Below are 26,403 nucleotides of genomic sequence, written 5' to 3'. Positions count from 1 at the left end.
TTATACTTTCCCTAGCAACTGCAGCAGATGAATCCAGAGACCAATGGGATAGCTCACATCTACCAGCAGGCGGAGATAGAGAAACTGATTAACAGGTGGTCCTATTGGCTGGCACTCCTCCTGTTTATCCAGTATTCTCTATCTCCCAGCAGGAAAAAGTCGCTATTCAACTAGCTCCTGAATTCTGGCTGTGGCTGGAACTTTATTTTCTCCTGTTGAGGTTTCTCTTCAGCGAGACTGCCATTCTGTTTCTCCTGTTGAGGTTTCTCTTCAGTGAGACTGCCATTCTGTTTCTCCTGTTGAGGTTTCTCTTCAGTGAGCTGGCAGTGCTATTTCTCCTGTTGAGATTTTCTCTTCAGTGAGACAGGGGTGTCTGGCTGAACGGTGCCGGCTTTAGGGGTTACACCTGGGCCCCCCCAGGTCCCTGCCTCACCCTCCCTCCAGTGATAGAGGGTCTGACTGGGTCTCAATATTTTTCTTCTTTCCCTTCTCTGTAAAAAAAAAAAAAAAAAGAGACAACAGTTGCTACATTCTGCTATTCTTTTGCTGCAAACTGGCTTCATCCGGCCCTAACAACAGGCTTGTGAGTATGTCTGGCTTTTACGGTTGTTTGAACTTCAGGTTCTGTTTGGGAGTCTTAGTACTGTGGGTTCGGTCATCGTACATTTAAGGTATGGATATTTTATTGAGGCTAAGTTTTATGACTAGAAATCCGTGGAGGGAGCCGGGACTTCCCGCCCTTTGCATGCACGCGCTTGGTTTCCTTGTTGGTTACAGCGCGGCAGTAGCGAAGCGATGTCATGCTCGTACTTGTTCTCATTGTTGGGTTTCAGTGCAGCAGTAGTCCTGTTTATTCTGAGGCTCTCTTTCATCGGTGTTTGTCACGGCCATGTGCAGCTGATTGTGCAGGTGCCGGTTTATAGCAGCACGCATGAGATGGGACATGTTTTTTCCGGCGCTGTGGGCCATTCTTCTGGTTATTCCCTGAGTCTGATTTTCTTTCTATGCAAGCCGCGGCAGAGTAAATTTTACAGGGCTCGAATCCGACTATGTTTCTAGGAGTGTTGATGCAGCGGCCATGTGTCGGCGGGAATCAGGCGTGCGCTTGGGTCTCCGGCGATGGTGGGAGAGCTGCAGCGTTCCGGTAGTTTGTTTCCAGCTGACTATGGTATGCCGGGGCTTCTCTCCTTTCCGGTTCAGACAAGTTGTATGTGTTTCACAAGCTTTGGGACAAGCTTGGGCAGGCTTATATGTCTATGTCTGTGTTCCTGCTGTACTCCCTTGAAGGAAGCTTCTTGTTTAATCGGACTCTGGGGTTAGCACTCAAGGGGTTTACCAGAGAGACTTTGACCTGTGCTAGGTCACCCAGTCTCGGTTTGTCTCCGGACTGGAGCGACATATGGCAACTCACAGCACAATGAGATCAGCAGTAAGTTAGTGCCCTGTATTTCACACAGGTATCTCATTGTCTCTCTTGGGGTCGCTGCAGATTGAGCCTTTGTCTGTTGGTAACTGTCCTTATTTGGGCCTCTGTGCTGAGCTGCATGTGTCTAGTAGTGGCACAGGATATATATGCCTAAAGCTAGTACAAACAGTTTCCAAGTTCATAGAAACATAGAAAGATGACGTCAGAAAAGGGCTATAGCCCATCAAGTCTGCCCACACTATTTACCCACCCTCTTAAGTCTACTGACCCCCTGAAGTATAATTGTAATTATACTGTCCCTCTACTGACCCGCTCATTCAAGTCCTAGTGACCCTATCCCTTGGCATGACCTCGTAGGGATCCCACATAGGTATCCCATTTGTTCTTGAAGTCTGGGATGCTGCGTGCCTCGACCACCTGCACTGGAAGCTTGTTCCATTGCTCAATCACTCTCTCCGTGAAGAAGTACTTCCTGGCGTCTCCACGAAACTTCCCTCCCCTGAGCTTGAGCGGATGTCCTCTTGTGGTCGAGGGTCCCTTGAGAAGAAAGATATCATCTTCCACCTCGACCCGTCCCGTGATGTACTTAAATGTCTCAATCATGTCTCCCCTCTCCCTACGCTCTTCGAGATTGTAGAGCTGCAATTTACTCAGTCTTTCTTCGTACGGGAGACCCTTAGCCCCGAGACCATCCTGGTGGCCATCCGCTGAACCAATTCAATTCTGATCACATCCTTACGGTAATGTGGCCTCCAGAATTGCACACAGTTTTCCAGATGAGGTCTCACCATGGCTCTGTACAATGGCATCATGACTTCAGGTTTCCTGTTGACGAAGCTTCTCTTGATACAACCTATCATCTGCCGTGCTTTAGATGAAGCCTTCTCCACTTGAGTGGCTGCTTTCATGTCAGCACTGATGATTACTCCTAAGTCTCGTTCTGCCGTAGTCCTGGTTAAAGTTTCTCCATTCAGGGTGTAAGTTCTGCAAGGATTTCCGTTACCGAGATGCATGACCTTACATTTCTTGGCGTTGAAGCCCAGCTGCCAGATCAAGGACCAACTTTCTAAAGTGCGCAGGTCTTGCTCCATAGCATCCTGTAGATTATAGCTGTTTACTATATTGCATAGTTTGGCGTCATCAGCGAATAAGGTTACCTTGCCTTGAAGCCCTTGCGTCAGATCGCCAGTGAATATGTTGAAGAGGAGTGGGCCCAGGACTGAACCCTGTGGCACTCCGCTAGTCACCCCTGACATTTTAGAGAGGGTACCGTTAACCACCACCCTCTGAAGTCTGCCACTAAGCCAATCTTTAACCCATGCAGTTAGAGTCTCTCCTAATCCCATTGATTTCATCTTGTTCAGCAGCCTGCGGTGTGGGACGCTGTCAAATGCTTTGCTGAAGTCCAGGTACACGACGTCCAAGGACTCTCCTGAGTCCAGTCTTCTTGTTACCCAGTCAAAGAAGCTGATTAGATTGGACTGGCATGACCTACCCTTGGTGAATCCATGTTGGCTGGGATCCCGGAGATCTTCCTCGTTCAGGATCGTATCTAATTTATACTTAATTAGTGTTTCCATGAGTTTACACACTATTGAGGTGAGGCTTACCGGTCTATAGTTCGCAGCCTCAGCCTTGCAACCCTTTTTATGTAAAGGAACGACGTTGGCTGTTTTCCAGTCCAACGGAACTTTCCCCGTACTTAGTTCGGGCTGACTCTATGTGCATAATGTCACTACGCATCTTCCTGCGGCCAGGACTCTCTTTCTCTATTTCTGAGGGGGCTTGGACTTTAGATTTCCATGCTTATCATGCTGGTTTCTCCTGTCACCATTTTCTCATGGCACATGCTAGACGGGCCCCCCCGACCAGACAGGAAGGGCTGTACAGCTCTTTTTAACCAGGAGCCAGTTACCTATTCTATCAAACCCGCGGAAGATCACGCGCTATGTTGCTGTTAGCCTCATCCCTGAAGCTCTCATTAGCGATGTGAGCTTTGTCTGATACCTGTAAGGCTGCTGTTGTTTTCCACGGGGCGGTAGATGCAGCATCTTGATTGAGTCTAGTACGTATTCACTTTAAAGGACATACGTATTTCGCTCATGTTGCATGGGGTTAATACAGTTTTCATGGTTCCAGTATATTCCTCTTTACAATGTGAAACTTGATTTTTCCTAGGAGAATCTTCTTGCAGATCCTACAGTCTCATCCTGCCATTCCCTGACCTTCTGCACTTCATTCTGAGGGGATATTGACTTCTTCCGATGACTCTTCAGGCTTTCTCATGAGGGAGAAGACACTATAATGTCAGGTCAGAGGGCTGTGGAAATTTTTCAGGATGCTTGCATCTTTGCATCCTCCTCAGGTTTCCAGTTCGTTCTTGGAGTCTCTATGTTTTGTGTTTCCCTTTTCAGTGTTACTGGTCCTCAGAACAGTTCTTGTAGTTCTTCGGGAACTAAGGGATGTTGTTCCACTTACTGCATGGTGCCTGAGACGGGGGCATTGGGCAGGCTGGATCCCATTCTGCTGAATTAGTTTCTCGGGGTTACACATTTCTGCAGACAACCTGGGAGTATATTTACATTTTCTCTATGGACTCCGAATCGGCACTTGGTTTGCCTGCCTCTCTTGGAGCAGCGCTTTCGGTTTTGGCACATGCCATTTTGCCTACCCAGGGCTTCACGTGGGCGGTGGTACCGTTTTGGCGTTACCAGGCAATTCATCTAATTTCTTCTTGACTGCCTGCTTGATTTGGACGACTTCCAGTCGGGCCATTTGACTGACACGAAAAGGGTGGTATCTTTTCCTCAGTTGTTTACACGTGCATCTTCGAATTTGCACAGCGCTCTTTTCTCCTGTACTATTTATAGGTATATTGGGGTAATGCTTTTATTCATATAGGAGAGACATGTGTTTCTTTCCGGAGACTTGGGCGTGGGGTCTCGGTCTCAGATTGGTATTCTTCTTCGCTTACCATGACCAAGCGTATGGGATTCTGTACAGTTTCTGGGATCCATATTGCTGACTCCACTGGGAACTTCGGCTTGCTTTCTCCTTCTTACGCTACAGCAGTCGCTTTTGTTCCGGTGGTTCCCGGTATCTCAGGGCTCCAATTATTTGGTATGTTCCTCCTGCATCGCTCTGTATGATTTGGTGGCTCAGCGCGATTTCTCTTTTCAAGGCATGCCTCGGTCTTTGCTGAACTAGCTCATGACCACTGACCATCCCGGGCTGTCGGGTTGGGGGGCTCGGTGACTTCCATCCTCAGCTCCAGGAGTCTGGTCTTCAGAGGCGACTCAGTACTTGTTCATTCTTCTACTCTTGAGCAGGGTCAGGTTACCTTTCTGGAGCTTCAGATCATTCTTCCGGATTGCGCTGAGGTTCCTTTTGGTCAGTATTAGGATGGGGGTATTTCTCTACAGCTTGGGCAGTAGGTGTTGTACTCAGTTGGCAGGTGCAGTTGGTCTGCTTCAATGGGTGGACTCTCATCTTCGTCTTCTGTTGGCAGATCCTTTTATGGATCAGGATAAGAGTTTGGATAGACTTTCTCTCCGCGGAATCTGAGCATGGTCCATTTCTTGTATGTTACAGTGTACAGCGCTGTGTACGCTCTGGAAAGTGTGCATGTTAGTAATAGTGTAATCTTCTGCATCCTGGATATTGAGATTTGTGGCTCAGGCGTTCTAGCTCCTTTTATGGACATGAGATCTCCTTGACCTAGACCTCATGGCCTCGTCTCTCAATTCTAAGCTTCCTAGCTTCTTTGGCGGGCCCAGGAAGTGGGAGTTAGAGGGGGTAGCTGCATGGCTCCTTTCTCGCCTCTGCCTTCTCTTTTTCAGTGTTTTCCGCTGGCTGGTGATGGCTTGGATTTGCCATCTCGATTTCGCTTTCTGGGCACAGTATTTGTAGAATCTCTGGATTGGCGATGCCATCCTTACTATGCGGATTTGATGAGTCTTTCGACAGCCGGGCTAAGGAGTTTCCTGGTATCTCCGGCTTTGCTCGCCTAGGGTCCGATCAACATGGATATTTGTACTACTTTAGTATTACGACCTAGTTTTTTGAAAAATCTTGGCTGATGTGTAAGGGTTATGCGAAGAAGGTTGTTTCTTCTCTTATCCAGGTGCTACGGATGTCTTCTCCTGTGGCTTCCGCTTCCTTTTGGAGGTCTTTCCTTTCTTGGGTGCTTCTTAACGTTTGAACCACTCCAGAGTTCCTTTTTGGCACAAGTGTATTGCCGAGGGCTTAGCGTTCAATTCCCTTCAGCTTCTAGTGCCATTCTTGGCTTGTTACATGGGCTATGTATATTGCTCTTCGCTTACTTCTCAGCTTCATGTAGTTCAGTTCCTACACAGAGTGCGGTATATTCATGCGCCTCTTAGAAAGCCCGGTTTGAAGTACAATCTTCATGTACTTCTTTTCAGTTTACCGAAGGCTTCATTTCATCCTTGTCTTTTGGGACTCTAAAGGGCTGTGCCGTTGAACATGGGGTTTCTTGTGGCCATGGCTTCAGCTCTGCAGTTTTCTATGTTGCAGGCCTTGTTCAACGGGGATTCCTATTTCTAATTCCCGAAATATGGGGTATCAGTTCGGATGGTACCACTATTTCTTTCTAGGGGGGTGTCATCCTTTCTTTTATGTCATGCTCGCTTTTCCTTCCTTCTTCCTGGGAGGAGAAATTGGAAGCAGTGCTTTTATTCACTGCATTTTTTGATACGTACGTAGCGTTCTCCGCGAGCTCGGTTTCTAACGACTTTTAGTTGTTTATATCTCCTTTTTGTATTCTTCAAGGGACGCCTCAAACGTATGGCGGCGTCCGAAGCCTCCATCGCTCAATGGGTCCAGGAGGACATTCTTTATGCTTGCTTGCTGGCAGGGAAGTGGGTGGCGAAAGAACTTCATGACCATTCCGCCGGAGCGATGGCTACTTCTTGGGCTCGGCCCAGAGGTTTTTTCCTTGGAGGAGATTTGTCTCGCGGCTAATTGGTCTTCCGAGAGTGCTTTCTCTCCGCATTTCTGCTTGGATGTGGGGGCGCATGCGGTAGGGGCGTTTTGTGCTTCGGTTGTTGCGGAGGCGGCGTTTGCTTCCCACCCAGATTGAGGATTGCTTTGCTACATCCCATTGGTCTCTGGATTCATCTGCTGCTGTTGCTAGGGAAGGAAAAATTATGTTCTTACCTGTTAATTTTCTTTCCCTTAGACGCAGCAGATGAATCCAGAGCCCCACCCTTTCTGGATATTGTCTCTCGGTTTTTTCTTTTGCAACTTTCGCAGTTTGTTATTATGGCAGGTTGTTTTCTGTATTGTTGCATTTTGAGATTTGTTATGGGAAAGAAGATTTTTACATGCTATGCCTATTGATGGTTACGGATGCTTGGGCAAGGAGCTATACTGGATAAACAGGAGGAGTGCCAGCCAATAGGACCACCTGTTAATCAGTTTCTCTATCTCCGCCTGCTGGTAGATGTGAGCTATCCCATTGGTCTCTGGATTCATCTGCTGCGTCTAAGGGAAAGAAAATTAACAGGTAAGAACATAATTTTTCCTTCGGTGTAAAAAGGCATCTAATCATTACAATAAGTTATCAATGGCCCCTAAATCTTTTTAAAAGTATTATAATTCCCTTTTTGTATGGCAATTACTCTTTCCATTTTGTATATATGGCACAACGAATTCTACTAGAAAGTGTAATTTAGTCTAGTGTAATTTTTCAAATTTCTAGTGATATGTTGAATTGCGACTCCAGTCATTATTAATAAAAGTTTATTATTGTTTGATGAAATTTGACTTTTTATTTAATTTTAATTTAATTTAATTCTTATATACCGCTAATAACCGTGAGGTTTCTAAGCGGTTTACAAAAATGATGCATTAAAAGATACAATAAATAAAAATAAATAAGATAGGTTCTTGGAAATTCTCTAACTGTCCCAAAGGCTCACAATCTAACTAAAGTACCTGAAGATACAATTTATGAAAAGTAAAGATAAAAATATAAAGACAGAGGTAGAGATAGAGATAGAAATGAATATTCCAACAAGATGGCGGCCAGTTAGGTCATCTTCTGTGCTGTCTCCCTTGTCCTGCTTTTGTTTTTGTTTTATTTTGCCTTTGTTGATTTTTCTTTTAAATTTCTTTTTGTTGGTTTTTTGTTCTGTCTCTGCTGTTTTCATTTGGGACTTCCAGTCTCGTTGGTGTTTGCTTCTTTTGAGCTCACCTACCGATTTCCAGTTTGACAGTTGCTCCGATCTGGTAGCTGAGGGAGCCGTTGCCTGATGCCTGAATGGTTCTATGGCGGCGGTTAAGAGTTGAAGAATTGGGTCCTGTTTCTTTTCGTGGTGGATAGGAGAGTTCTGGCTTTCGGCTCCTTGTGTTCATGTCCAGCCACTAGCGGAGAGGAGTATGGGAGCACTGCTTCACCCCCTCCCGAACCAGCATAGGACCAGTTCCGTTGAATTCAAGCTGCAACAACGGCTTGCTGAGGGCAGATAAAGGCGGGAGCCAGCCCACGCCGCCACGGAAGGACTACATCGGACCAGCATGCAGGTCGGTCGAGCCAGCTCGGCCTCCTCCCCGTTAACCAGCAGGGAGAGGAGATTAAATCTTTTCTCCCTGTTAGGTCGTGGGAGAGGCGGAGTGGTGATCGCACTCCTCTCCTGAGCGGGCTGGCGAAAAGATGTCAGCCCGCTGCTTGAAAGCAATCTTTTTTTTTTTTTCCCTGCTGGGTCATGGGAGGGGCGGAGCGGTGCTCACACGCCACTCCTGAGCAGACACTCTTCAATATTAATATGAAGATCTACATGCGGTGTAACTGTGACCAGGTGCCCTGCTGGAGAGGGGCTCCCGATACTGCTGCTGGTCTTGGTGAGCCATTAGCACCGCTTCTTTTAAAGTGTTCTTCCCTGCTGGATCGGGGGAGGGGTGTAACTGTGATCAGGTCCCCTGCTGGAGAGGGGCTCCCGATACTCCTGCTGGTCTTGGTGAGCCGTTAGCACCGCTTCTTTTAAAGTGTTCTCCCCTGCTGGATAGGGGGAGGGGTGTAACTGTGATCATGTGCCCTGGTGGAGAGGGGCTCTCGATACTGCTGCTGGTCTTGGTGAGTCGTTAGCACCGCTTCTTTTAAAGTGTTCTCCCCTGCTGGATAGGGGGAGGGGTGTAACTGTGATCAGGTGCCCTGCTGGAGAGGGGCTCCCGATACTGCTGCTGGTCTCGGTGAGCCTTTAGCACCGCTTCTTTCAAAGTGTTCTCCCTTGCTGGATCGGGGGAGGGGTGTAACTGTGATCAGGTGCCCTGCTGGAGAGGGGCTCCCGATACTGCTGCTGGTCTCGGTTAGCCGTTATTCTCATTGACGTTCCAAATAGAATTGTATCATATGATAAAGCTACATGGTTTTCTAATAAACAGTTAATTTGAGACCAAATTGATTTCCAAAAGGCCATGATACAGGGACAAAAGTAAATTAAATGATCTAGAGTCCCTGCTTCCAGATTACAATGCCAGCATCTATTAGACTTAGAGCCATCTAACTTTTGTAATCTAACTGGGGTCCAAAATGCTCTATGTAACAAAAAGAATCAAGTTTGCCTCATAGATGCAGACACTGTACATCTCATTCTTCAAGACCAAATTCGTGGCCATTGAGATGCAGAAATTTGATGCTTAATCTCAATGCTCCAAATGTCTCTAAGACCAGTCTTTGGTTTTTTATTCATAAATCCAGATATTAATTTATACCACTGTGCGGCCTGGTGACCCAAGAAAACCGTCTGAAAGCATAAGAATTCCAGACTATACTGACTGTTAAGATTTTTCCGTTCAGGGAACCCCTCCTGAATAGCCTGCTTCAGTTGCAACCATTTAAAGCTTTGTGATTTGTTAAGACCATATTTATTTTGCAACTGTGAAAAATCAAGCAGTTTACCATTTAAAATAACATCACCTAGAGTCCGTATACCTGCAATAATCCAATGCTTCCATACAATTTTAAAATCGCCAACTTGAATCTTGTAGTTTAGCCATAAAGATTGATATGTCGATTTGTTTATTGGGTTTGGAGTTAAATTGCTGACATAACGTAATGTTTTCCATGTATCCATCAATATTCTGTTCTCTTTATATTTTCTAGGCATTGTAACACTAAGAACATGAGACAAATTTATAGGAAACATGAGTCGTCATTCCAAATACAGCCAATCCGGGATATTTTCCATGAGCTCTGGGAGGACCCAATACATACCCTGGCGTAAAATATAGGCATGATGATACCTATAAAAGTTTGGAAAATTTACCCCACCCTCCACAATTGGTTTTTGTAAGGATACTAAAGCAATTCTAGGCATTTTACCCAGCCAAACAAATTTTGTAAGAATACCATTTAACTTTTTATAAAAGGACCCCTGAAAAAAAACTGGTGCTAAACTAATTTGATAACAAACCACAGGCATTATCATCATTTTAATAGTTTGGACTCTCCCCCACCAAGAAAGATGCAAAGGATTCCATTGCTCACACATTTCTGTTACTTTTTTAATAAAAATTTTTCATTCTCTTTCATTGTATCTTCTAGTGTATTTTTAATTCTAATACCTAAATACTTTAATCCATCTTCTTTCCATATAACTGAAAATGAATCAAATAAGCCTTTAGTACAGTGTACATTAAGTGGAAGAATTTCTGATTTGCTCCAATTTATCTTATACCCTGAAAATTTTCTAAATTTCTCTATCAATTCAAGTAAGTACGGAATGGTAATTTCTGGATTTCTCAAATAAAGCAGTATATTATCTGCATATGCAGATATTTTATATTTCCAATCTGTACGAGGAATACCTTGTATCCCCTTTGCTTGTTGAATGGCTAATAACAAGGGTTCTAATACAATATCAAAAAGCAAAGGAGATAATGGACAGCCTTGTGTAACCCCCCTTCGCAAATTAAAACGCTCTGATAAATTATTATTAATGTACAATCTTGCAGCAGGGGAGCTATACAACGTCTGAATCATTTGTATAAATCCAGAACCTATACCAAACCAGTCTAATGCCTGATACATGAAAGTCCATTCCACTCGATCAAAGGCTTTCTCCGCATCCAAAGAGACAGAGAAAGCCGGATCATCCATGTCTTTTGTTAAATTTAACATATGAAAAGCCAATCTGGTATTATTAGAAGAACGTCTCTTAGCAACAAATCCTGTTTGGTGCATATCAATAATAAAAGGGAGAGCCTTAGCCAATCGTAAAGCCAATATCTTAGCTAAAAGTTTTCCATCAACATTGATTAACGAGATAGGCCTGTAGTTTGAAACCAAAGTAGGATCTTTGTTTGGCTTTGGCAAAACGATTGTTAATAATTCTGCCATAGTACCTGTAATGTAACCTTGAGTTAGTTGAAACTGATATAAATTTAATAAATAAGGTAATAGGGTACTTTGAAATGATTTATAAAATTCCACTGTGAAACCATCACCACCTGGAGCGGATCCAAGAGACTTCAATGCTGTTTCTACTTCTTTCAGTGATATAGGCTCTTCTAAACTTCTTTTTATATGGTCAGGAATCTTTGGTCCAACAATTAAATTTAAAAATTCTAAACCATCTTTTTCCCTATCTGCATAAGGCTCAGAAGAATATAGGTCTTTATAAAAATTTAGAAATTGACTTAAAATATTTTCAATCTTAGTATATGTCTCTCCATTCTTATCCTTTATTGCAATAATTTTTGTTCTTCTTTTCTTTGCTTTGCTTTAATAATCTTCCCACCTTATTTGAGTTTCCATAATACATAGTTTGTTGAGAAAACAAATCTTTTCTTACAAATTTAGAAGATATCTCATTATATTTACCTTTTGCTTTTAATAGAGCCTGTAAGGTATTTTGCTCCCAATTATCAACTAATTTAGATTCCAAAAGGTTAATGTCTTTTTCCAAATTATCAAATTGTTTTCTAAGTTGTTTTCTAATATACGCTGAATATGAAATAATATTAAACTAAACTAAACTAAGTCTTAGGTTTATATACCACATCTTCTCCACTGAAGTGGAGCTCGACACGGTTTACAGAGTTTAAAAAATATGGGAAGCCTTAAATGCATCCCATAACATTTCTATGCTGAAAGACATCTAGTAATCCTTGCAGGCTTGACTGCAGGGAATTATTTTTGTAAAATCATGTTTTGTTATGTGACTGGCATTATTTAGACTTTAATTTCTATGAATGAATAGAATGAAAATGATATAAAATTGCTTGCTTGATTTTATGTGCGTGAGCTGAAGGGAAGTGGAGAGAGAGTGGACTGAGGTCGCTGAAGGGAAATGGGGAAGAGAAGTGGAGAATGGGGAGAAAGCGCTGAAGGGAAATGGGCAAGAGAAGTGAAGAGTGGAGAGAAGATGCTGATTTATAAATTGATAACTTTACAGAATATTGTTTCTTTTTATAATTTAATAAGTTCAATATAAAACTATTCGAGGCTTCTGTGGATGGGATCAGATGGTTTGCGGGGACAGGGATCAAGCTGACGGTGACAAATTTTTTTCTTGTGTCATTCTCTAGGCTCTGCCACAAATCGATTTTGACTATGTGCGGGCGAGTGGGGTGTCATTAAATGTGTGTTTTGTCATATTTTTATTTTAATTTAAAAAAATATTTTTGTCAATAAATAAGATATTATCTTGAAAAGAAATTTGGCTCTCAAAAGAAATCTTAATCATTGTACTGCTGATCTTTGGCTCTTTTGACTAATGAGTTTGCCTACCACTGGTCTAGAATGTCTCACCTATTGCACTAGAATGAACTTTACAGTGGTTGGGCTGTTTTGTTTACAAAAATGATAATCTAATATTGACATATCTAAATGTTCAAATTTGGTAGAGACCTGTTTTCAACACTCAAACTGCCAAGGGCACCTTAAAACAGTTGCTGCATTTAAGTTTTGATTAGAGTATATATTTGTTCCCCAATAAAACATTTTTTCTTGAAATGGGCACCATGTGGTTTGTTTGTATGGGAGGAAAAAGTCTCTGACAACATTAACAAACTTATGAGAAATGGTGAAAGAACATGTAGACTTTTTAGCCACTACAAATGGAGCAGCCCTCAATTATATAGTTCCCTCTGTATGTGCAGAGTCTATCCCACTTGTAAGTGGAGAAAGCAAGATACCTAGCTTTCTCCACTTTTAAGTGGAGAAAGCAAGATACCTAGCTTTCTTGTTGTTCTCATGGACAGCAGGATAAATCAGACACACATACTCATCCACCTTCCCTGGAAATTGATTCCTAAGCTCATCGAGGAGGGCTTTGTGAGGCAGCAGTTGCATAGGAATTCCTGCACACATTTAGAAAAACCTCCGAGTTTCTAGGCCGAAGAAAACTAGTTCAGTGATACATTTCTCCCTCCGTATTCACTGTGATCGGGGATTAACAGAACCGCAAATACAGAAAAACCGCAAATAACTTTTTCATATGTTATTCGCTGTTTTCTATTAAAAACCATCGTGAATATGGTGAAACCGCCAATAACATGGTGGGAGACCTGGCCTGTTCCTAAAGGAGAGGCAAAACACAGTGAAGAAAGTGCTAGGAATTGGCGATTTTCTCTATAAAAGCTTGGAATCAGCAATTTCTCTATGCAAGCTGATGTAATTTGAGGGGAGGAGCCAGCAACCTAAAAACCGCGAATAATCGAAACTATGAATGCTGAAATCGCAAATACGGAGGGAGAAGTGTATTACCCACTTATGTGCCTGATTTACTTTTTCATCTAAGAACTCATGTTACAGATTAATAACTTTGGTATAAGGAGGATTAAATCTATTGGGAAGAAAAATGTTAGAACATACTATAGAAAAAATTAAAAGAATAACCATTTTTCCTAGGTAATCACTAACTTGACTCAGGCATTAGAACGACAGAAAGAGAGGACAGAGTTGATGAGAACATTTACACACTGGCGATTGGAGCATGCAGATGCCAGACAGGAGGTATGTAGGGTAAATGAGTGATGTGTTACAGGTAACCTCTAAACTCTGGGAGTTGCCATAGCTACTATGGCAAGCAAAAGAAGAAGCTGTTATTGTGATGTGACTAAAAAAAATTGCTCCTTCCCTCAAGTCCTAATTAGGTTGGTTTTAAAAGTAAAATTTGACATGATAGATAACGAAAGATTAGGTTACTTATCTCTGATCATCTTCTTTCTTGTAAATAGACTCTGGAATCTTCACCAGCCGGTTTGTGTATCCTCTCTAGCTCTGAGCTGCTGGCATTCCAAAACGAACCTTTAGCCCCTTTCTAGGTATATAATGTACATCCTGTCACATGTCTTAGAATTTCAGTCTGTACACAAGCCAGAGGGAGCTAAGAACAGGAAACACCAGAAAGGAAAGAGAGGGATACGGGGACTCCTCGCTACAAATCAGTTCTGCTCAGGAGAAACAAAACAGAACAATTAGTGGCCAATGGCCAAACATTGCATAACTTTAAATTGGAACAATGTCAAAGAACAGTATAATGTTAAAAAATAAAGACAGCCTGAGGGCGCAGATGGGGTTACCACCCCGGGATCCCCCTAACCCCCCAATCCTACATAGAAGGGACCAGAAGGGAGGCTGGTCAAGACAAACATCCACTTACCAGGTACTGTCAGGTGGCCTGCGAATCGGACAGAAGAGATGGGCAGGTGTGAAGATTCCAGAGTCTATTAACAAGAAAGAAGATTAGCAGAGGTAAGTAACCTAATCTTTCATTCTTGTACAATAAACTCTTGAATTTTCACCAGCGGGACGTATCAAAGCAGTCCCAACACATCAGAGGGGGCCTGATGAGCCCGCCACCAGAACCAAAGCCCCCAAAATAGCATCTTGCTTAGCTGTCACATCAAATCGGTAAAACTTGCCAAAGGCAGGAATCCAGGCCCAAGTGGCTGCTCTGCAAATCGTCTCAGGAGAAACAGCGGAATACTCGGCCAAAGAGAATAATAATAATAAATTTTCTTGTATACTGCCCAACCGGTAGTTCTGGGCAATTCACAACAGGAAAATACTGAGACATTTCAGCACATGGTACAGTTTCATAGAACATACTATCTATGTACAATCTAAAATTTTATAATAAAAGTAATACAATTGTTAAAAACATTCAAGTACAATATTAAAAATTATTTAAAAAATTAAAACATACTGTGACAATAAGAATAGAAACATAAGACCTCATTTAAATATATCAAAATTAATATTCTTATTTGTCAAATAAATAGGTCTTTAATGATTTCCTAAATGTGAAGTAAGAATTAGATTGAACAATTATCGGACTTAGCCAGTAGCTCATCTTCCCAGCTTGATACTCCAAAGTCCTGTCTAAAAAGGTCTTAAAATGGCAGGCCTTTGGAGTAGGGAAGATGAACTTTCCAGCATTTCTAGTTCCTTTTGTTGAGTAAGAAAGTTTCAGATGGGACAAATATGAGGGAGATAATCCAAAAAACACCTTATAACAAATGCATCCAAACTTAAAAAGCACTCTGGCCCCAAAAGGCTACCAATGCAACTTGGTATAAAAAGGACTAACGTTATCATATTTTTTAAGATTAAAAATCAAGCGAACTACAGCATTTTGCACCAACTGAAGTCTTAATATAGTCTTTTTAGGTAACTCCAAATAAATTATATTACAATAGTCTAAAGTTGATAATACAATAGATTAAACCAGTAACCGAAAAGATTCACTGTCAAAAAACTTTTTAATGATTCTTAATTTCCATAAAAGCGCATAACTTTTTAAAATTAATAAATCTGTTTGTTTTCTGAAAGTTAATGTGCGATTCAAAGTAACCCTCAGAATTTTCAAATTAGATGCTATCTCAAAATTTTGGCCATTCAGTTGGATACTTTTTTCTTGAATTTTCTTATTAGGGCTTGCCAAAAAACCTTGTTTTTTCAGGATTAAGCTTCAACCTAACCTGTAGCATCCATAATTCTACCTTTTCTAAGATTATAGAAATTCAAGTAATCAATTCATTTGAGATGTTCTTATAAGGTAGCAATATAGAGATGTTGTCTGCATAAATGTAAAACATTACTTCTAGACTTTGGAGTAAATGCGCCAGGGACACTAAATAAACATTAAACAACGGGGATAAAGGAGAACCCTGCGGTACTCCACGTGAGTTCCTCCCAGAAAACACTTTATATGTTCTTTGTTCTAAACCCTCTGAACCAATTTTGTACCTTACCACTGATCCCAATTGAGGCCAAGCAGTTTAACAGTAGATCATGATCCACCAAATCAAAAGCGCTGCTTAGATCCAATTGCAGGATCAGGGCACTTGTACCAGTACTGAACAGAATGGTGAGTTGATTTAATAGTGATGTTATTACTGATTCTGTACTGTGTCCAGAATGAAGCCCAGATTGATTTTCATGTAGGATATTATATTTCTCTAAATAATTCACCAATTCGGCATTCACCAGTCCCTCCATTAGTTTTTCAAATAATGGGATACTTTCAACTGGCCTATAGTTTTTTTCGCTAGCAAGTGACTCCTTCTGGTTTTTTACTATAGGGGTTATTATTATTCTTCCTAGATTTTTTTCAAATTGTCCGGACTGTAATTGAAAAGTAATCCATTTGTAGAGATGAGCTCTAAAGGTAGGTGAGGCATTCATCAATACGTTCCTTGGACATATATCTAAATGACAATATTTTTTTGCATACTTTGAATATAATTTACTAAAAAGTTCCCAATCTGGGATAGTGAATTTTTCCCATATCATATCTATCCTAATTCCCTCTTGTCCTATTGGATTAATAAAATTGATGACCTGATCATTCTTATTTTGGCTACTAAAAGCAGTTTGTAAGCCATCAATTTTATCTTTAAAAAAATGTTGCCAAATCATCCGCAGATGGAATATTTTCCTTATTTGGACACTTCTTAGAGTCTGTCTCAAATAGCCCGTGAACCAGTTTAAAATGCTCTCTACTATTTACCTTTACGTCTCCTATCTTTTCCTTATAATATCTACTACGCTTTTCCGTAATCATGTTTTTGTATTCTCTAAGTTTCTTCTTAGTTCTATCTTCTACTTTACCTGATTTCAACCAAATCTTCTCCATCCATCTGAGTGCCCTTTTTAGTTCTAATAATTCTGCATCGAACCAATTATTATGTATTTTGTCTCCCCTGACTATTTTTTTGTAAGGTGCTATTTCATCTAAAATTTGATTGCTTAGTTTTTCCCAATAAGATAAAAAATTTTCTTCTTGTCCCTCTATATTTCTCAATTCGTAGTGTGACCAAAATTCTATTTGGTCTACCTTACCCCTTCCCATAACTTCTATCTTCTTATTCCTAAGCCTTAAATTATTACTTACTTTACCCTGTTTTTTTTGCCATTTTAAATAAAAATTACATAAACAGTGATCTGACCAAACTGTGTCACTCCATGTTACCTCTTCTAAATCAATTTTAATATTTGAATGAGCTTTTGTAGAAAATGTCACCAAATCTAAATGGTGGCCTTTCACATGTGTTTTTTCCTGTTTTGGTAATATAAAATCTAAACTCTTTAAAAAAGAAAATAAATCATCTGTATCTGTATTTTTCTGGTCCATATGAATATTTATATCACCCAACAAGAGGTGATATAGTCCTAGCAACAAATTCATAAAAATCTTCTCTCACTAAATTCCATTTTTGGGGGGAATATAAAACAAAGTAACTATTAAAAATTCACCCAATGATTCCTGAGACAATCTACAAGTTAAAAATTTGCAATTGGAAGTTGATATAGAATCCATTACTTTAAAATCAAATTGATCTTTCAATATTATTGCCAGACCCCCCACCTCTTTTAGTACTTCTAGCTAATGAAATTATTTTATAACCCTGCGGTAAAAAAATCATTTATGATCGCATTATTATCAGAAATCATCCATGTTTCTTTAAGTAATGTAATATCTGGCTTTGTTTCCTCCAACCAGTCTCGTATCAAAATTGTTTTGTTTCTAATAGACCGTATATTCAAATAGATCGTATGTTCAAATATTCTTATGGTAGAGAGAGCCCTCACCCCAAGGAGAGGCCTCTTCCCCCCTGGCACGCAAGCAGCGGAAATGGCCGCCCACATCCATTTAGAGATGGAAGCCCTGGAAGCAGGCCAGATCCGCCAGGACAATCAGACAGTCCAAAAGATGGAAGTCATTGGAGGCCGCCAAGTATCTCAGAAGGAGACGCCGGACCTCCAGAGCCGTAACACCCAGTCTGGGACATAAAGCCCAACGGATCGAAGGCTGGCAACCGAACTTTTTGATTGACAAGGAACAGGGAAACCACCTTCAGGAAAAAAGGACAACATCTGACCGGCAGAAAACCACAGAATCTGAGGTGCGGAGAAAGAAACTCGGCCCTAAAAAGCCTGAAACGCTGACACTGAATGTGCGGACAGGACCACTACAAGAAACACAGTCCTGATGGAAAGATTTCTCAGAGAGATCTGATCCAGGGATTCATAGGGTGGACTAGCCAGTGAAAGCCAAACCAAAGACAAATCCCACAAGGGACAAGGATTCTTGAAAGGAGGCCACAGCCTTCCCGCCCCCCCTGCAAGAAACGGACAACGTCCGGAGAGATGCCAGAGAACCCCTGAGAGCAGCGGGACCCAAACACGAAAGTCCCGCAACTAGACACAGATCGAAGATACTTCCAACCTGCAGGAAGTCAAGGAATCTACCCGAGTCCTCACACAGCAACCTGGAAACACCTCCAGGCCTGGGCAAAGCCAAACACAGCAGAGTTCCAGTCACTCCCAAGGAGCGTAGAGATGACCACAGAAGAATAGTCCCGAGCAGGCAAAGCCGCATTCTCAAGAGTCAAGCCTTAAGCCCCAAAGCAGACCGAAACTCGGAGTGCTATGGGGACCTGTGTAAGCCACCTCTAGGGACAGAGAAGCCGCAGCCCCCTGGTCCCTGTGCAACTCTGCTTACCATGTTATCTGAGGCCAACTGGGGCCACCTGCAGCACCAGGCCCACTTAAGCAGACACTCGGCGCCGAACGTGCCCTATCAAGTGCCACGGAGGAAAAACATACAAAAGATCTCCCCAGGGGCCAAGGCAGGGCCAGAGCAACCAGCCCCTCGCTGCCGACCTGTCTGCAACGACTGAAGAATCTGACTGCCTTCTGGAGCCAGGCTGACACCAGCAGAGGGAGGGCTGGATGACCCCATCGCCGAATGATGGCCTTGAACACCATCCTGGATAAGGACACATCTCCCGGGTCCAGATAGAATCAGACAACTGAGAAAGTCTACCTGAACAGAGTCTACGCCGGCCACTTGGGCCACGGATAAGGTCACCTGATGATTTTCCCCTCAAGAAAAAAGCATCCAAGCCACCAGACTCAGCAGCGCTCCCCCCAGAAGGTTGCCAAAAGACACCACGGTGTTGGAGAACACTGAACCGCTTTACGATGGAGAAAGTTGAACCTGCAAGAGGGCCAGCCAGAATGAACGAAGTTCCAGGTGATGGATGGAACATCTGTGCTCCAATGCTGTCCACCGGCCCTGCGCTGGGACAGTTTTGCAAACTGCTCACCAATTGGACAGGCTTGCGTACTTCGTCAGGGTCACCCAGGCCAGGACCCTCAGAGGAAGTTGCTGCGGGCTGCTGCCAACCCAGGCAGCTTCACACCCAGCGAAGCCCGCCGGGAGTTCCATCGATCCAGGAGAGTTAGCTGAAGAGTTCAAAGTTGCGCTCTGGTCCACGGAAACACAGCCATGATCACAACCATGAGACCCAGCACTTGCAGGAACAGCCAGGCCATTGATGTCGGAACCTGCAACAGGACCCGAATGGTATTCCATAGCTTGAGCGTCCTGTGGTCCGGAAGAAACACCAGGTGCGTGCTCATATGGAACAGGACTCCCAGATATTCCAATGCCTGCGTTGGTACTCGATGGCTTTCCTTCAAGTTGAGCACCCGAGATGCTCCAACAACTGCACCACCTGGTGAACCTCCCGTTGGCCATCCTCCATTGAGGGGGCCCTGAACAACCAGTCGTCTAGGGACGGAAAGTCCAGCATGTCCTGCAAGTGCACGTGGGTAGCCACCATCACCATGATCATCGTGGAAGAACATGGCCTCGTTATCAGCCCAAAGGCAAAGCTGCGAATCAAAATTGCCGGCTCAGTACAGGAACCTGCAGAAACCTGTGCTCCTGAAAAATCAGGATGAGGAGATAAGCTTCCATGAAATCCAGGGAAGCCAAGAATTCCCTAGGCGCTACCGACGCCAAAACTGAATGCACTGTTCCCATCTGGAACCAGGGTATATGCAGAAAGGTAAGCACGGACTCGAGTTCCAGAAAAGGCCTTCAATCTTCGGAACCTTTCGTTGGAATGATGAGAAACATCAAGCATCTCTTGGAGCCAAAGTCTTCTTGTGAAACCAGGTCCATCGCTGCCAGATCCAGCAATCTTTTAACCGAGTCATAGTGCAAAGCTGAGACCAGCCCTACTTCGACCTCATGGCCACAGCAAAGAACAAGAAGGTGGATCAAGACAAAGTTAGACAAGTTCCTACTGAACAAGGACATACGCTGATAAGGCTAGTCTCAGGGCGCTGGTCTTTGACCAGAGGGCCTCCGCGTGAGCAGACTGCTGGGCATGATGGACCACTGGTCTGACCCAGCAGTAGAAATTCTTATGTTCTTAATTATGTGATGGACCATCGCCCTAAGACCCTGCCTGTCATCAGACCCTGGATATTTAGAGTTTCTGGTTCTGATTTCCGTGACTCCCGGTGATCTCGACTATATGCGAGTGAGTGTGTATGCAAGTGCAAGGTGATATTGCAGAGATTTTCCCAGGGTTTCCAGCCCAGGAATGCTGGCTATAGGTGGTCTCAGCCTTCCACCTCCCATCCTGCACCCTGTGCCAAGAAGGCACAATGACGCCAGGCCAAGGGATGCCCCTCTTAAGATAGGGGGCAGACTCTTGGCATTCCGTCCTCCTGGGTTCACATTTCATCTGACCAGTGGGTATTAGACATTATTCGGTTCGGCTAAAAGCTGGAATTTGACTGATCTCTGATAGACTGGTTTGTGGACTTTCCTGCAGGTCGGCCGGACAAGGCGCTAAAGGTTCAATGTATGCTGGATATTCAAGCTATAGAGCCAGTGCCGCCCAAACTCTCAGGCTCAGGCAGATACTCTATATACTTTATCATGCCAAAGAAATGCTCCAAAGATTGGAGGCCTATTCTGGATCTTCAGCAGCTCTCAAAGATCCATACTTTTGCATGGAAACAGTGCGATCAGTCATTGCAGAGTTCCTTGCTTTGCTAGATCTCATGGAAGCCTACTTGCACATTCTGATTTTTACAACCCACCCAATTTCTTGTGGTTTCATGTCCTGGAACATCATTACCATTCTCGGCTCTGCCCTTTGGATTGGCAATGGCTTCCCGTATCTTCACCAAGGTGATGATGATCATAGCAGCTTGCCTGCGAAAAATAGGTCTGCAGGTTCATTCTTACTTGGATAATTGGCTGATCAGGGCTCCCTCATTAACCTACAGAAAAAGCATGCTGATGCCCATGCTGTCACTGGAATATCTTGGAGTTCTTTTCACATGGCTATGGGCTGTGTCTATCTTCCAGAGGTGCACAGATTGAAATTGTGTGCCCAGATTTCTTCCTTTCTGGAGCTGCCGGCTCTTTTGGCATAGGACTGTCTTCAGGTCCTGGGGTTCATGGCAGCCACAATTGGTGTAGTGCTATGGGCAAGGGCGCACTGTCGTCCTCTCCAGGATAATAATAATAATTTTATTCTTATATACCGCCAAAGCCACGGTAGTTCGAGGCAGTTTACAACAAAGAAGAGCTGAACAATCAGCGAATGTAGGTATAATGTAAGATCATCAAAATACAGGTGAGCAGGATGTCTTATTCTCTTGCTGGGCTCCACACAGGGATACTTTAGAGACTTGTCTTCCCTGGACTCTGGAGGCATAGGCCAGCATGGATTGTTGGCTTCTCCTACAGACACTTTGCAGGGGGCATTCTGCTGCGGATTGCCTCCTGGATCATTGTGATGACGGATACCAGCCTTCAGGGCTGGGGAGCCCACTGTAATCGTCGTCCCATCTAGGGGAGTTGGACAACCTCTCAAAGGAAATGGTCAATCAACCGGTTTGAGCTGAGAGCCATTTGACTGGCTCTGATGCAATTACAGAAGACTCTGGAGGGCCAAATGTTCAGGGTCTTCTTTGACAATGAAACAGCAGTAGCCTATGTCAATTGCCAGGGAGGGACCAAGAACACCTGCCTTCTATTTCTAAGGACAGAACATCACCTCCAGGTGCTATAAGCAGTGCATGTGGCAGGAGTCGACAATGTTCAAGCCGACTTTCTCAGCAGATAGACTCTGGATCCTGGCAAGAGGCCCTTGTCCACAGCGGTGTTCCGAGTCATAGTGCAAAGCTGAGGCCAGCCCCACTTCAACCTCATGGCCACAGCAAAGAACAAGAAGGTGGATCGTTTCTTCAGTTGCTGATCCAAGCCTGGAAGTGAGGGTCTCGACACTCTAGTGGAACCGTTGGCCTCAGGAAATTCTCCTGTATGTCTTTTTTCCCTGGCCTACGATAGGTTGAGTTGTTCAGCAGATTGCGGCCAATCCGGGCAGTGTCATTCTGGTGGCTCCAGAGTGGCTTTGCAGACCATGGTATGCAGATCTGATGCATCTTTGCAATGGTCGTGGCCTTCAACTGAGCGCCCTATCCAGACTTGTTTATGCAGGGTCCAATCTCCACAGATAATCTAAGTCACTTTGCTCTTAAGGCATGGCTCTTGAATGCGCAGCCTTAGAACGCAAAGGCTATTCTGCTGTGGTTTTTGACATTTCTCAAGTCTAAGAAGTCATCCACAGTTTCTGCTTAGGCTAAAGCATGGAAGGCTTTCCAGCATTGGTGTGCTTAGGATCAGGTGGACCCTTCTTCAGCTCTGATCATGGTGATTCTTGCCGTTCTGCAAGCTAGACTTGATAAAGGTCTTACTATAGCATCTCTTTGAGCTATAGTAAGACCAGGTAGCCGGTCTCTCTTGTTTTAGAGCCCAGGATCATCGTTCCTCTTTGTCATCTCATCCTGATGTCACTAGATTTCTGAAAGGGGAATTTTCACATCAGACCTCTGGTCAAGCAGCTGTTCCCTTCCTGGGACCTCAACCTGATACTGTCTAGCCTTTCCAAAGCTCCTTTTGACCCCTTCGGGATGCTTTGCTCTTGGACTTGACGATCAAGACCGTGTTTCGGGTCACCTCAGTCAGTGGGTCTCGGAACTTCAGGCTCTTTCTTGTAGAGAACCATTCCTCCATATCTTGGAGACTGCGATTTCCCCGTGTATAGTTCCTTCCTTCCTGCCGAAATTGGTTTCTGCTTTCCATGTTTATCAGAAAGTGCGTTTGCCTGCTTTTTAGCCTCTGGTTCCAGGACGCAAGATCGCTTTTTGAAGAAACTGGATGTGTGTAGAGTGCTTCTTCATTATCTGGAGGTGACTATCAAATTTCACCTCTCTGACCATCTGTATGTGCTGACTCATTCTGTTAAGCACTCCCACTTCCAAGATCACTATTTCCAGATGGTTCTGTAGGGCCATTTCGACAGTCTAAGTTCTTTCTGGGAAACAGTCTCCTGTTTTAGTAAGAGCACATTCTACCATAAGTGTGGCTTCTTCGTGGGCTGAAGCTAGAGCTGTCTCCCCTGAGGAGATCTGCTGTGTGGCAACATGGTCCTCTATGCACACCCGTTTGCCAAGTTTTACAGAGTGGTTGTGGTGAGAGAGGACTCTGCCTTTGGATCCTCGGTCTTATGGGTTGGCGCAACAAGCCTGTCCTAGCTGTTTGGAGACTGCTTTTGTATCTTATCGGTCTAGAACAGGAATCGGCAAACATTTTTTTGTAAAGGGCCAAATAGTAAATATTTTAGTTTCTGCGGGATAAGGGGCAAACTCAAGGATATTTTTGTAGATAGGCCTACTTAAATAACAAGCAAAAAGCAAGTTTTTACAAATTTATTGAACAAAATATACCGTAATAATAAAAATAATAATAAAAAATATAAATAATTTAAATAAATCAATTTTCTCTGGACACATTTCTTCGACTGCAACGATTAAACATGATTTAATTAACTTCCTTGGCTAATAAATGAGATACTTATAAACTAACTTTATTTGCAGCCTCGTTTTCATTTTCATGAAGAAATTGCGTTGCGATGAAATATTGGATATGGATATGCACTGGTCATAAAATGAGAACGATAAACGATACAGATTCACGATAGAACAGCATGAGCAGAATAGCGATAAATGTAGTACTATAAATGCTGCCAAATTGTAACTGTGACTGCGTGATGTCACAGCAGAAGCCGCCAAGAGCAAGATAATGAGAATCTACAGGAGTGCCACAAGTACCGTATTTTCACGCATATAACGCGCGCGTTATACGCGTTTTTACCTACCGCGCATACCCCTCGCGCGTTATACGCGTGAGCGCGGTATACAAAAGTTTTTCTACATAGTTCCCACCCCGCCAGACGCCCGATTCACCCCCCCCAGCAGGACCGCTCGCACCCCCACCCCGAACGACCGCTCGCACGCGCTCCCACCCGCACCCGCGATCGGAGCAAGAGGGAGCCCAAGCCCTCTTGCCCGGCCGACTCCCCGACAATATCGAGCCAGGAGGGAGCCCAAACCCTCCTGGCCACGGCGACCCCCTACCCCCACCCCGCACTACATTACGGGCAGGAGGGATCCCAGGCCCTCCTGCCCTCGACGCAAACCCCCCCCCCTCCAACGACCGCCCCCCCCCCCAAGAACCTCCGACCGCCCCCCCAGCCGACCCGCGACCCCCCTGGCCGACCCCCCCGACACCCCCACCCCCTTCCCCGTACCTTTGGTAGTTGGCCGGACAGACGGGAGCCAAACCCGCCTGTCCGGCAGGCAGCCAACGACGGAATGAGGCCGGATTGGCCCATCCGTCCCAAAGCTCCGCCTACTGGTGGGGCCTAAGGCGCGTGGGCCAATCAGAATAGGCCCTGGAGCCTTAGGTCCCACCTGGGGGCGCGGCCTGAGGCACATGGTCGGGTTGGGCCCATGTGCCTCAGGCCGCGCCCCCAGGTGGGACCTAAGGCTCCAGGGCCTATTCTGATTGGCCCACGCGCCTTAGGCCCCACCAGTAGGCGGAGCTTTGGGACGGATGGGCCAATCCGGCCTCATTCCGTCGTTGGCTGCCTGCCGGACAGGCGGGTTTGGCTCAGGTCTGTCCGGCCAACTACCAAAGGTACGGGGAAGGGGGGTGGGGGTGTCGTGGGGGTCGGCCAGGGGGGTCGCGGGTCGGCTGGGGGGGCAGTCGGAGGTTCTTGGGGGGGGCGGTCGTTGGAGGGAGGGGGGTTTGCGTTGAGGGCAGGAGGGCCTGGGATCCCTCCTGCCCGTAATGTAGTGCGGGGTGGGGGTAGGGGGTCGCCGTGGCCAGGAGGGTTTGGGCTCCCTTCTGGCCCGATATTGTCGGGGAGTCGGCGGTCCTTCGGGGTGGGGGTGCGAGTGGTCCTGCCGGGGGGGGAGGGCAGGGCAGGGCGGGTAAACGGAGAGTCGGGACAGCGCACGGAGAGTCGGGGAGGGCGAAAGGAGAGTCGGGGTGGCCAGAGGAGAGTCGGGGCGGGCGAAAGGAGAGTCGGGGTGGCCAGAGGAGAGTCGGGGCGGGCGAAAGGATAGTCGGGCAGCATGCGCGTTATACCCGTGAGCGCGGTATACAAAAGTTTTTATACATAATATTGTGGTTTCTGCGCGCTATACCCGTGTGCGCGTTATTCACGGGTGCGCGTTATCTGCGTGAAAATACGGTAGTCTATCTGGCAACTCCACAATTCGGCTGTCAGCCATTATAGTATGTGCTTTGAAATTGTAAAAATTCATTCTTAGCTCACGGGCTATGCAAAAAGAGATGGCGGGCCAGATTTGCCGACCCCTGGTCTAGAATGTTTCCTATTGCACTGGAAAAGGAGATTATAGACTTACCCTGGTAAGCTCTTTTCCGTTAGATATGCGAGACATTCTAGACTCCCTTCCTGCGCCTGTCTACTGTCTCCATCTGTTTATGTTTTTCAAGTTGTTTCTAGGATGGCTGTCAGCCCTGGGGGCTGGGAAGAATACTGTATACATGTTATCTTTTTTCTGAAGGAGTAGTTTCTGAACTCCTTTGAGGCCTTTGTTGGATGTTTGCAGTTGATGTTCTAATGTTACTTCTTGAGCAGAATGATTGTTGCTGAAATTGATTGCCATGAGTATCTCTACTTCACATTGATTTGGTGGCTCTTAATGCTTGGATACTAACTATAGGTGGAGCTAAGGAACCCTGTGAAGTACAGAAGAGGCACAAAGAAAAAATCCAGAGTGGTTTCCTTCTGTAGATGGCATGTGGCCATTGGGATACTACCCATCTCTCTAGAATGTTTCATTTACTGGAAAAGAGCTTACCAGGATAAATACGTAATTTCTTTTAAATTTTTTTTATTTTCTGCAAGCAGTGGTTACACATCCTTTTGTTTAAAAATATAATAGTTAAAGTTTTGTTAAGTTTAATCTTGGCTCTGCCACTGTATGTTACAACTAAATACTGAAAAAATGTGGGTAACTTGTTTTTCAAAAGCCCAACCTTTGATGCTCATGGAAGCAAAAGTCATTAAAGATGATTGTTGAGATCTTCATTTTAATAGTCTGGGGTTGTTTCTCCAACATCTCCCTTACTTAAATCTAAACTTACATTTTTAAAAATGTTGTGCAGCACACCATTCTCTGTGTAGTAGACAGAGTGAATGTAAGAAAATATATGGCCAAAGGAAAAGCTATAGAGCTACTAAAAGCCCTACCAGAGGCTAGAAAGGCTCAGAGGCAAAGGTGCTGTGTGCAGAGTGTGAGCTGCACAGAGTAGTGC

At 44.4% G+C, this 26,403-nt stretch overlaps 1 protein-coding gene across 1 annotated transcript in view; it reads left to right on the top strand.

The window, feature by feature from the left end:
* The window catches only part of POC5 (POC5 centriolar protein), a 201,582-nt gene that overhangs the window by 113,778 nt on the left and 61,401 nt on the right, over window positions 1–26,403 (top strand). The window contains exon 7 of the mRNA XM_033929309.1: window positions 13,302–13,406. Coding sequence (XP_033785200.1) covers window positions 13,302–13,406 — 105 coding nt within the window. The remainder of the gene's footprint in view (window positions 1–13,301; window positions 13,407–26,403) is intronic.

The sequence above is a fragment of the Geotrypetes seraphini genome, chromosome 1 (genome assembly GCF_902459505.1).
Source record: "Geotrypetes seraphini chromosome 1, aGeoSer1.1, whole genome shotgun sequence".
NCBI lineage: Eukaryota > Metazoa > Chordata > Amphibia > Gymnophiona > Dermophiidae > Geotrypetes > Geotrypetes seraphini.
The sequence above is the reverse complement of the archived record's forward strand: the minus strand, read 5'-3'. Positions and strand labels throughout refer to the sequence as shown.